Genomic DNA, 12,890 nt, shown 5'->3' with positions numbered 1-12,890 from the left:
GGCGGCGGCAGCGGGGCCCAGCGCGGCGGGACGGGCTTGCGCGGAGGATGGAGGCAGCCGGCGCTCGGCTGAGAGAAGGAGCCGCCCCGTGAGGGAGGACGCGGGAGTGTAGAGGCCTGCTCGGGGCCGCCGGGCCCTGCCGGGCGGAGACCCCGCGGCCAGGCCGCGCCTCAGCGCTCGGGCCTGCTCCCCCGGCGCCGCCGGCTGCCACCCTCGGGGGAGCCCGGCCCGGCGCTGCCCTGCCCGCCGCCGGGGGCTGCCCCCCGCGCTCCTCGCCGCCGGGCCCCCTCGCCCCCCGGGGGGCGGGTTTGCCGGGGGGGCGGGAGCGCGGAGGGGGCCGCTTGGGGGGTGTCGGGGCGCTGCCGCCCGCCCTCGCCGCCTCTGCCCCCACCAGGGTGTGCTCCCTCCGGGCCGGGGGTCGGCGAAGCACCATGGTGGAGAAGCGGTGCCCGCGGCTGCAGCGGGACGGGGTGTACCGCTGGTTCTCCGAGCTGCCCTCCCCGCAGCGTGTGGAGTTCCTCTGCGGCCTCCTGGACCTCTGCATCCCACTGGAGCTGCGCTTCCTGGGCGCCTGCCTGGAGGACCTGGCCCGCAAGGACTACCACTCCCTGCGTGACTCCGAAATCAAGGCCAACAACCCTGCCGACCTGGGCAGCCTCACCAACCTGACGGACGAGGTGGTACGCAGCAAACTTTTGGTCTCTCTCGCCCTGCTGGGTTCTGCCCACCGAGAGGCGGCCGGGGTCCTCTTCCGTACCCTCACCCACATTGATTCGGTCATCAACAACTATGGGCTACAACTCAACGAGGGCCGCACAGGGGATGAGTTCCTGTTGCTCTTCACAATGGCGTCCAACCACCCCGCTTTCAGCTTCCACCAGAAACAGGTGCTGAGGCAAGAGCTCACCCAGATCCAGAATATCATGGCCAGCACCAGCAAGAATCCGAGCACCTCTACCCTCAACACCATGGCAACCTATCCTGGCTGCCATAAGGTGGGTATCCTTTTGCACACTGTAATGGCTCTGCTGCAGGGCACTGGGTTGTGTCTTCACCTCTGATTTTAACCTTTCTTTTAGTACAGGCATTGTAGTGATAAATGGAAGCCTAAGAGACTGGCAGAGGTCACTGGCTTGGTTGATGATGGGGATGGTCAACTGAGGGTGAAAAGAGGGGATTTTCATGGCCTCATGACCCTTAAATGAGAAGGGGTTCACAAGCTGGTCAACAGGCAGCACTATGAACCTTAACTGATTGCTTCTGGCAATACATCTGCTGAGGGGACAGTCCTGCGAGTTGCATGGAGGACCAGTGATTTAGTAGGGGAAACAACCATGTCCCATCTCTAGATTTGGGAACAAGCATCTGTTTAAAAGTTTCCCTGGAAGAAGTTGGATAGGAGGATCATTTTTGGGAGTAGCTATCCAGGGGCAAAGGCATCTTGATGAGTCTGGGTTTTGTTTAGATGAATGTGATGACAAACATTTTGAGTTTCTGGTACTAAACTTATAGAAATGTTGTGATTGCCTGTCACCCTGAGTCTCTCGGGTGTCGATCCTGGTGTCAGTGGTTTACCTTGCTGTTACTTCATTCAATTGCCAGCAATTAAGCTAGACAGTAACATTTTAAGAGGTGCTGTTAGTAATTAGATATGTTGTTGACTGCTTGAGTGCTCTTAGCCTGCTACAAATTAGGGAGTCAAACTGTCTTCTTGACTGAATTTAACCTGCTTGAAAGTTCAGAGTAAGTACCAGTTAAGTGGGAGCCTGTGATCAGTTAACAGGCTGTAGCTTTTGAGGATGTACCGCTCAGTCAGCAAGTAACTATGTTACTCTTCTATTGGGAAAGATGGTGTATACCTAAAGGCTACGAAAGTCCCTGTATTGGAGTAGTATCCTAAATAAAGCTGTTTCTGAGAGCTCAGTACAGATTCCATTAAGTTGAGCGTTGAATTTCAGACTGAGACAGAAATGTATGCTTGGTCTTCTCCTGAATACCAATTTCCTGCCAATTTTGTGTTTCTTGGAATACTGCTGCTTTAATTGTAAAATTTAAATGAGTATTATTAAATGTCATATTTTTCTTTAAACTGTGCTTGTTCCTGACCTTTTGTTTTAAGGGGAAAAAACAGGGTATGGGAATGCCTCTATGTGAATAAAATATAGGTGGAAAGAATATTTCACACAGAATGTAGAATGGTATAATTAAAAACAGAAAAAGCTTCCTTTCAGATACCTGGCAACTTCCCTTTTTCAAAAGATGCATGGTTTGAAAGGAAAGACTGTAAATCATATACAAGTTTTTCCAAAATAAAATGAGGGAAAAAAAAAAGATAAAATTACACAGACAGGAACATTTTTTTTAGAGTATGCTTTCAAAGCTGTGCAAATAGTGCACGATTTATGTAGCTGAAAAACTCTGGCACTATTTATGTCAATCTAAGATGGACGGAGAATCCATCCTACCATTTTTTGTGCCAGAAATAAGGCATATAGGATAGTCATTTGATTATTGTGTTTTCTTCTGAACTCGTTGAAGGATTGCCTCTTTAAAAATACATTTTTTTAAGAAATTGGTCTGGCCACTAAGTACAGAATAGTTGAGAGGGAACAAAAAAGGTGACTTTGTTTCACAGTCTCTTGAATATGCTTTTTGTTTGAACAGGTGCAGATTTCCTTTTTTAAGATTGTTAAATTTTTTCAATGTTGATAGATGGGTAGTTTTGCTACTTTTAGAGTAAGCAGTTGGCTTTAAGAGGAGTTGGATGAAGCAAGTGGAAAAAACAATGTCTTTCTCCATTCAGCCCTTTTTAAATATGCACAAATAAATTCCAACACTGTGGACTTAGATCTTGTGATGTTCCCAAGTTACGTTGTGACAATACTTGTGTTGTAACATCACCTAGAAAAAAACCAATGCAGATCTCGAGAAAGTGAGCTGCACTGGGCTGCTTCCTGCCAAGAATCCTGCGCTCTTCGTCCTCTTCAGAATTGGAGGAGAATTTCTTCCCCAGAGCCAGCACTTCCTCATCACTCTTGTTACTTTACTACAGCTCGGGCTATGCTAAGCTGGTACTTGAAGTCAGCCCTGTGTGTTAAATTGTATGAATGCTGCTCCTAAATTCTCAAGCACAAACCTCTCTGAGCTCATCCTTAGAAAATGAGCTGGAGAAGTGGTCACCATTTGAGGTCCTGAGAAACTTTTTGGAGCTGGAATGGAATGGATGTTTAATGGCATGCAAATAGGGAGCTCTTTGTGAACAGGGCTGGTTATCCTTCAGCGTTTCCCTTGTCCTGAGTGTGGGAATAGGGACTAACACTTGTGTGACTACCTCTTTTTCTGTATAACTAGAGGTCTGTAACAATTCCTGATGATTTACATTTAACTGGTTTATTCACAGAGATGCAACAAAAAAAGTTGATCAGTGCTTATTGTTCTCTTTGCAGAAACAAATGGAAATGTGCTGCTTCTGCTTAGTCAGTCCTATTAAAATATGATCCAACTTGATATTAGCTACAACTGTTTTTCCAGAGGATTGGAACTTGCAATCCTCTCCATCACCTCTCTCTCTTGCATATTACAGTGAAATATCTCAAAAATAGTGTGTAACAGTGAAGAGACTGAACATTTGATACAAAATGACTGTAAGCATTTCATGAATCTTCAAGTTGCTTTGGGGTAGGTGAACACATTTAAAGCTGGTTGGTGATGCAAACAGCTGCTTTTTGCTGTTGGTTTTTTACTGTCTGCTGCAATTGCTGACTAAAGGAGGCTCAAAACAGCTGTCCCTGTATTTTTGCTTTAATTTGTGCTTTTTGAGATTATTCTTGGATTATGTGAATCTTGACTGTACAGGAAAAGGTGGCTGTGGCTGGCTGGCTTTAAGTAGGTCAGTAATTATTAGATTCATGGTTTCTACTTGATAGTACAAAACGAACATTAAGTTTCCTTGCCCTGAGTAAGGAGAGCATTGCCTTCTCTACAGCAGACTATTGCTTTAGTCTCTGTAATTTTGCTCCTTGTCTTGTCCTGTATTTGCTTCTGGTTTTGGATGGCGCCAACATTTGCAGGACTTGAGTTGTGGCTTCTTCAGACTTTTTGCCTGTAGGCATAAAATCTAAGGTGATTGTATGTTTTTTAAAAATTGAAACTGCCAATTGTCTTCAAATGAAGCCCAGGCATATATCTAAAGAATCAGGTCTTGAAAAACTTTCGTTCCTGGTTTTAACCATAATGGGCATATTTTTAATTGGAAATGGTGCAGCTGAGTTTTCAGGCTGGTTTTGTACCTTAAGATGCCTATTCAGCTGTCTTTAATACTTTTGCCACAATGGGGATAGAATGGTTTTCTGGCCAGCACTTAAAATCTAGCATCTGAAGGCTCATTCTTGTGCTGATATATAGTGCTTAGAGCTGCAAACTGCTGCTGCCTGTGTAGAGGAGGTGGAGCTGGAAGCATCAGGACACATGAAAACCAGTAGCCAAATGTCTCCTGCTGTGCATGTATGCAACTGGGTGCCATGATAGGGAAATTGCCACTGCTGAATTTGTGACCCGCAGAAGGGAGAAATGTCTCAAAACTGTCTCCCAACTTCTTGAACCACCCATTCGGACTTCTGTTGTGTACAACTTGTGACAGTCATTAATGTTTTTTAGCTATGGGTGAAAACTTAATGTTTTTATTCATTCTTGTTTGCTTTGAGTCTGTAGTGATGCTGTCTAATTTACAGAAACCCTTAGGCTTACGTCTTGTAGATCATGACATACCAGGACCTGCTTGGGTACTGGAACTAGTCTAGATAAAATGATATGAATCTCTGCCTTGGCTAACTTTTTCTATCAAGAAGTCCATATGCATTAGCAACACTGAGGGCATAACTTCCAGAACTAGAGGAGAAGTTATTCATGAATCTCTGTCACCTTGTGTGTCTTGGAATTGTTTCATCTACACATTGAGATCATTCTGTAAAAACAGGGCAATAAGATAATGCTTTGGCTGCTTAGCGCCTGCTCTGCTAGCTGACTGACAAGAGCTCTTCAGTGCAGTTAGTGAGATGACCTGGTTGTGGCTTCAGCTGCAGAACTAGGGTCATAAATAGTAGGTCTGACTACAGTTTGTTTGCAGCTGAAAGGAAATAAGAGTCAGTGACACTGTAGTTATGTGGCTGTTTCAGGCTGATATCTTATGAATGGGAAAAAGGACTCTTGCCTAGTCAGCTTCCAAATACTGCACCAATGGCTATTTCAAGTTTATAGCATAAGATGCTATTTTTCACCCATGCTAATTCCATAGGCTCATATAAAACTTAGAAATAACTAAAGGCTATGTATTGGGAGCTGTGTAGAGCTGATGTTCTGATGGGTCCATCTTCACCTTTCTGCACCGTTTGCTACAGGTGATTGAAGTTACATACTTCATCTTCAGAAATATTCAGAGATTTTTTTATTTCATCTGTGGAATGATGAGTTGGAAAAAACTAGTACTTGTTGGGTTGAAACTGAGTCCCTGAGTTCTCACAGAGTAAACAATCTAGCTATTAAGTGATCTGTGTCAAGCTGCCTTTATGGCTTTTGTGCTAGCTTTGTAGGGATAGAATAAATAATGAAAAACTTACCTTCAAATGGGTTAGGAGGCTAAAAGTTATTTCACAGCTTTAGCAGATTACCATGTTAATAGCAGTTGCTAGCTAGGATTAGAGGTGTTTACTCACTGATATCAGTAGTTGCTATCTCAGGAATGATCTCATTTTCAAAAACACATGAAACTAACCTCAGGAGCTGTAGGGGCAGGTCTTGTAGCTTCCAGCTGGTGGCATGTGCCAATCTTTGCATGTCCTTTTAGTATTCTGGGTACTAGAGGCAACACAGGTTACACACACTTCTTGATGTTCCAGTTAAGAAATGTGAGGCTTCCAGTTCTGGCTCATTTCTTACTGATATTCTTGTTTGAACCATGTTATCAGAGTCACAAAAACTTTCAGTCTCAAACCTGTAGTATTTTCAGAAATGAGCTTAACATATAAAGGAATCCTTGGAAGACAACAATCTCATGTAGTAACAGTATTAGTTACCACCAAATTCACTTTGCCTAATCATATGTTACATCCTGAACTTGGATTTAAGAACCAAAATTAGTTTGCTTGGGAAACGGGCTGCACATCCAAACATCAGGGGCAGCGCAGCCAAAAAATTTGTGTTGAGCTAATAATGATGTTTTTTCCGTGAACTGTTTTCCCATTTTTTGCGCAGGCTGAATGAAGTTTTTGTTTTAACAGTGCATTCCACTTTATTTTTTTAATTTACTCTTTTTTTCTTACTAATTACCTTGTAACTGTTAGTTGTCAGTTAAGCGACATTGAAGTAGGCCTCATCTCTTCTGGAATAAAAATGCCTATTGTAAGGTGTTGGACGTTTTGAACTGTACCAGACTTCAAACTGTTTTAATTGAATCAGTGTACAAGCTGTATGCTGATCCTACTTGGAAAAGCAGAGCCAGCAGTAGTTAACCACACCTAACAAGCATTCCAGTGTCTTAACTTCAAAGGTACTGAACAGCATCCTTGTTTGGAAATATTTAACCATTTGCTTTATTTTTTTTAATGTTTGAATTGCTAAAACTGAGATCCTGTCATCTTTTAGCTGGATATTAGCTACAGCACTGCCTCTTTTGAGTGGGGTAGAGCTCAGATTCTTTTATGGACTTCAGTGCTGTAGTACCTGTGATACTTTTCTCTGGTAAAGGGATGTGTATAGTTATCTTCTATATTTAAATACTGCAGTGTCCATTTTACTACTCACTCTTGAGTGCTTTTCTCATAAAAAGGCAAATATAGGAATGTTATTCCCAAGAATATAGATAAGACTTTCTCTGAATACACAGAATCGTATTATAGAAATGCTAGATCTAATTTCTCTGTAGAAATGAGAACCATTGTCATGCTTAAAGTAGAATTTGACTTTACTCTTTGGCAAAATAATTGGAGCAAGTTGAATTGAAGTTGTTCCCTTTTTAGATTTGAAATGGGTATTAAATCTAACAAAGATATGTTGATATGGTCCAGATCTGTATTTCTTTGCACGGGTTTTATAATGAACAAACATCTAAATTCCTGGCTCTTGACTCATGCTAAAATAGAACTTTTTCCTTTGGTCCCATTGGCATGATTATCCAATAATAAGTATTGGGATGGATAAACTTTTGAACAGGTGTTCTGGCCAGTATAGGGTTTCAGGATTTTTGTAAATAGCTGAAGTGATCCAGAAATAATAAGATCAATTACTTAAGAGTAAGATCTTAATTTTAATTAAAGACCTGCCAAGTCATGATGATAAATAGTGAAAGTGAACCTTTTTTATGCATATTAATTCTTTTCCTGTGTCATCTTTTTTCCACCGTAAGTAGTTTTATTACACTCAAGCCATTACTTAAGTGGATATTGAGGAGGGGAAGGAGGGAAAAATGACAATTCAGTGAATTTGTGACTTGTCAGATAACTTCTGCCAACCTTGTTAATATGTGAATTGTTGCAGAAGAGACCAGAGTGGCAATGAACCATTCTACCAGGGAAAGGCTTATGGTGTCACTGCTTGGATTATACTTCAGTGGGTTTTAGAATTGCCTCTTTGACTATCCTTTTATCTCCCAAATGTATGCGCTGGCCCCACGGGGGCAATTTCCCACCCATACGCTGGCAACTGGCAACATAAGTATGGTAGCTCTAAAGTCAACATTATATTAACGTTTTAAAGGCAGATGTCATTAAGGGCTAATGGCTTGTACAGCAGACAGGACCATGCTACACTTTGAATTCTCTTGGGACGTTTAAGGTAATCTTCCCTTCTGGTGGCTATGCTTGTAGCTTTTGGTAGAATTCAGGTGACGAAACAGGGATATATGCATACATCAGTGCTGGGATATAGAGCAGTAGTATCTCTTTCAAGGTTTGGTTAGAAGCACTTACGTGTTTTGATTTTGAGGTGTTTTTAATGATGGGTTTGTAAAATTCAGATTAGATTTCTTTTTTGTTTTTTAGGAAAAATAAAGTATCTTTCTTGTCATCTGTCTTTTTTGAAATATGCCTGATGCATCAGAAGTCTAGAATTAAAGTGCCTTGAATTAGCATAGTGTGAATTAACTGGTTGCACTTGCAGCCTGTCCAGTAAGCTATAGTAAAATGATGGAAGATCAGGTAGGTGAAACGGGTTGTTCTTTTGTAGCTTATTGTATTGACATTTGTTGGGTGTTTTGCCCTTTAGAATTCAAACTGTAACTCGATGTATCTTTTCAGTGGAAAATCCCATGTATTCTGCCTGTTTGGCAAGCTCATATGGTTAACTGTTGGGAGACTGTGTAGTGGTGGCAGAAAACATTTAGCTAATATTAAAGAATTCTGAAACTTCTTTGCAGAGCGTAGCTTTGCTTGTTTAGCTTATGGGGTGAGTGCACATCTTTGCACAAACTAGAATTGCCAGGTTTTTTCAAATGCTTCTTCTGACTGCTTGTCCTGAATGGCAAAAAGGCAACACAATGTAATTAAAGTCCAGTTACGCTCTGGTAGATTTATGTTCCTGGTATTAACAAAGTATTCACAAGTCTTTAAGCAAAGGATTTTTATTGGGAATGACCAAGTCTATAAAATACACCCCAGACTCTTTTGGTCCATCTGCTCTGCTGAATTTATAATGGAACCTTGTAGCAGGTGTGATTGTTCCATAGCATTTAAGTACTGCATGCCTCATTGCATTCCAGTAATAGTCTCACAGGACAAAAGCATTAGATCTCTTATCCCATTTCACTGTTAATTGCCTCTTCACCCTTTGTGTTCAAAGATGGACACAGTTTTACCAACTTTCTATGAGAATAGGTGTGGGACCTTTTGTAGCTGTTGAAAAACATGGACACACCTGACTTGTTTGCACCTGGTGCCTACCACCTTTTTTTCTTTTGGTAGACCCTGGCTGTTGGAACTGCATGGATATCTAGCAGAAACCAGACGCTTTCAGTTGTTTCACTGTCCCAGTCCAACAAAGGAACGAAACACTTGGAAATTTAAGTGTTGAGCAGTGTTGAGAAGTTTACTAGGCACGTGAAAAGTTGTGTCTTTGTAAGCGTTCCTTAAACATCCTCGTGCAAGGGCCCAAATCTTCAAAAGGAGTAGCTTTTAATTTTGTTCTTCTGGTGGGAGAACAGTCAGGTATTTGCATATATAAGTAAATGCAGAACTAGTGCCTGAGGCTATAGTTTCACAAGCAGCTGGGCAGACTAATGGCTTGTTGCTACTAAGAGGAAGATGTTTTCTCAGTCTTGTTCCTCCTGGTTTTGTAGTCTTCAGTAAATTTTGAATTTCAGGTCCTTGCATTAGTTGCTCTTGTTTCTGGCTCAGACTTAGCCTACTGAACAATCTCGTGCATCGGTAGACTGAAATCTGAGTGTTAGCAATGCTATTTTTTTCAAATTATTTGGGAACCTGAGTTATGCCCCTGCGTTGGGAAATAGCAGCTTATGTGCTGAAACATGCAAGGGCTGTATCCTTGCCATCAAGCTTCTGCTGGAGCATTTTTGCAAACAGGATTGCACTGTGTTAAAGACCTTGGTGTTAACCTCAAAATAAGCTGTTGTTAATACTCACTAATATGAAACTGGCAGGAGTGAATGGAGTTGACTGGTGTTTTTTCCCCCCAGACTTCAGTACTCCAATTCCTGAATGCACTCTTACATGTTACCTGCATCAGCCTCAAGCATGGAGGTCAGTTTACGATTATGAAAAAACTTTTTTGACAGCAACTTCCAAAGCAAGTATTGACAGAAGCATTTATCTGTGGGACTTTCCCAGTATATCACTGGCTGCTTTTGAAAACAGAACATGATGTGAAAGTTGTCTTGCATGATCAATGGAAGAAGGTGTTCTTGTGGCTTTTAGCTGCAGCCCTAGTATCTTGCTTAACTGACTCATTGCTTTTCTATTATGTTCACTTTTCCTGTGTAATGCATGACCTAAATTTCATACCTAAGTAGGTATAGAGATCAGTATTTGATTCCCTTGGCTCCTATATCATTGTTTCCTTAAACTATAAGTCATGTTACACTTTAGGTAGTAAGCTATGTTGATTTTTAGTATTGACTCCACTTCAAACTAAGTCAGCAAATACTTTGCTATTAAACCATGCATTTTCTGTGTTCTATTTAGTTATTTTTAAAAGGAACATGTAATTGCTGTCTTGGTAAAATTCTTACCACATTAAGTTTGACTTCTATCAGTCCTGTTATTTTTATGAGACTTTGCTATAAATGTTACGTGTTGTCCCTGGGGAGCAAAGCTAACAGTTACTGAATCTGGCTTCACAGATTTACCGTTTTCCATATTGACTTCCACTCTCTTGGATAGTGGCAGAGCCACTTCAGGTAGCAGTGGATGAATGAGAAACATCACCTGTTGAAGTAGCTACTCTTGGTGATTTTGTTGTGTGTGTTTTTTAAAATTTTTTTCCCCCTTGTGTGCTTTTTGATGGATCAAGGGTTTTAGAGAACTTTCTAGAACTTTTTTTGCTGTCTCAAGGTGATCTGTGGCCATTAGTACATCTCTGATGCTGAGAAGAAAATCACTGCACTGTGCTGAAAAAAAGTTACTGTTTGCTGGCAGGTGAAAAGGGAAAAATGTGATAATGGCTAAAATTCTAGCAATAACTTCTGATACCTTGACATGTTTGTCCTCCACCCCTGAGTCAAAGCAATTGTTTCTCTTCCAGGTTAACTTCTGGGGGTGGAAGGCTTCAAGGTGGCATTCTGTGACCCTCCTGTTGTTGGGAAAGATGTGCTTTTCAGTAGCTGATACCAGTTTTGATACTGTCTTTGTTGACATGGAGAATCTTGTTTAGTATCTTTATCGATGATCTGGATGAGGGGATCGAGTGTTCCCTCAGTAAGTTTGCAGATGACACCAAGTTGGGTGGGAGTGTTGATCTGCTGGAGGGTAGGAGGGCTCTGCAGAGGGAACTGGACAGGCTGGATCTATGGGCCGAGGTCAAACGTATGAGGTTTAATAAGGCCAAGTGCCGGCTCCTGCACTTGGGTCACAACAACCCCATGCAACGCTACAGGCTTGGAGAGGAGTGACTGGAGAGCTGCCTGGTGGAAAAGGACCTGGGGGTGCTGGTTGACAGCCGGCTGAACGTGAGCCAGCAGTGTGCCCAGGTGGCCAAGGCAGCCAACAGCATCCTGGCATGTATCAGAAATAGTGTGGCCAGCAAAAATAGGGAAGTGATTGTGCCCCTGTCCTCAGCACTGGTGAGGCCGCATCTCGAATCCTGTGTTCAGTTTTGGGCCCCTCACTACAAGAAGGACATTGAGGTGCTGGAGCGTGTCCAGAGAAGGGCAACGAAGCTGATGAGGGGTCTGGAGCACAAGTCTTACAAGGAGCAGCTGAGGGAACTGGGGTTGTTCAGTCTGGAGAAGAGGAGGCTGAGGGGAGCCCTCATCGCTCTCTACAACTACCTGAAAGGGGGTTGTGGTGAGGTGGGGGTTGGTCTCTTCTCCCAGGTAACCAGCGACAGGACGAGAGGAAATGGCCTCAAGTTGCGCCAGGAGAGGTTTAGATTGGATATTAGGAAAAATTTCTTCACCAAGAGAGTGGTCAAACATTGGAACAGGCTGCCCAGGGAGGTGGTGGAGTCACCATCACTGGAAGTGTTCAAAAAACATGTAGATGTGTCACTTTGGGACGTGGTTTAGTGGGCATGGTGGTGTTTGGTTGATGGTTGGACTTGATGATCTTAGAGGTCTTTTCCAACCTTAATGATTCTTTGAATGAGGCACAGAAGAATTCAGGTTGAGCTTCAGTTAGTCATTTGGTAGTGATGAATATTCTTTGTTACTTTCAGTTATGGCTACTACTTTAACTTGAAATTCAAGAGACCAAGCTAGGTTTTAATCTGGAAAATCAGAAGTTCATCTGTGAGCCATATGCTTTGCTATGGAATGATTAGATGTAATGTCAGAGTTGAGTAAAAATAGTTTAAGAATCTCTTCTGCATCCATTTGAGTGGTGCATCTTCTAGAGTAATTGAATAAGCCTACAGGCCACTCTGATGTTGAAACAATTTATGAATAATTAATGAAACTATGGATAGGTACATCAGAGGGCTCTCTTCCCTGGCCCTCTGGAAAATGCTGTGCTAAGGGTAAGATTAGGCATAGTGAAGAATATTTCTATTGCTTTAACTCTCTGGGGTTTGTATTTTATTAGTCTTTGTGGATTGTTTCTGCTGATGTTCTCAAATCATTTCAGTTTAAAAATCCAAAGTTTTCTGTTCAAATGTCTGATGCTGTACCCTCTTAGTCCTTGAATGATTCATGAATTTTTCTGCATTTATAAAATGTCACTCCTGTGGTTTGTTATGATATATTGCCTGAACATTTCTGGTTTCTGTGATGCCAGCCTATCCACCTTTACTGTGGACTGTTTCTGTTTTTAGAAAACAATCCTTTAACAGTTCTTGAACAGCAGATGCTTAGTCTTTAATGGCATCCTGCCTTTCTTCAGAGATGTTACAGATCCTAAAAGGTCCAAAGTAATTTGCTTACCACTTCTCAGAATCTTTATCTCACTGGAATGCCTTGTTCTTTATTCAGAATCTAGTGACTACTTCTTAGTAGTTGTTGTGCTGAGCCCAAACTAGGGATTATAGTAATGTTCAGATATGGTGAACATTCCTCCCAGAATTTATCTGACACTGAGTTTCTACAGTTGAATTTGGACAAGTCCTTCCTGGGCATCTACTGTTAACCTTTTGCCAGTGTTTCTCCCAACCCTTCCACGACAGTTCATAGCTGATGGGTTATTGTGCCTCTGTTTTGCATGGCCTCAAATTTTTCTTAAAAAATAAAAGGCTGT

General features: G+C 42.1%; 1 protein-coding gene across 1 annotated transcript in view; it reads left to right on the top strand.

The window, feature by feature from the left end:
- Positions 1–431: 431 nt before the first annotated feature.
- ZCCHC14 (zinc finger CCHC-type containing 14) overlaps positions 432–12,890 on the top strand; it is a gene marked incomplete at both ends in the record, with an annotated part of 52,071 nt that continues 39,612 nt past the window's right edge. Inside the window, one exon of the mRNA XM_082005690.1 lies at positions 432–995. Within this exon, the coding sequence (XP_081861816.1) occupies positions 432–995 (564 nt within the window). The remainder of the gene's footprint in view (positions 996–12,890) is intronic.

The sequence above is a fragment of the Phaethon aethereus genome, assembly GCF_964289735.1.
Source record: "Phaethon aethereus genome assembly, chromosome: 13".
NCBI lineage: Eukaryota > Metazoa > Chordata > Aves > Phaethontiformes > Phaethontidae > Phaethon > Phaethon aethereus.
This window is presented reverse-complemented; position numbering and strand designations above follow the sequence as displayed.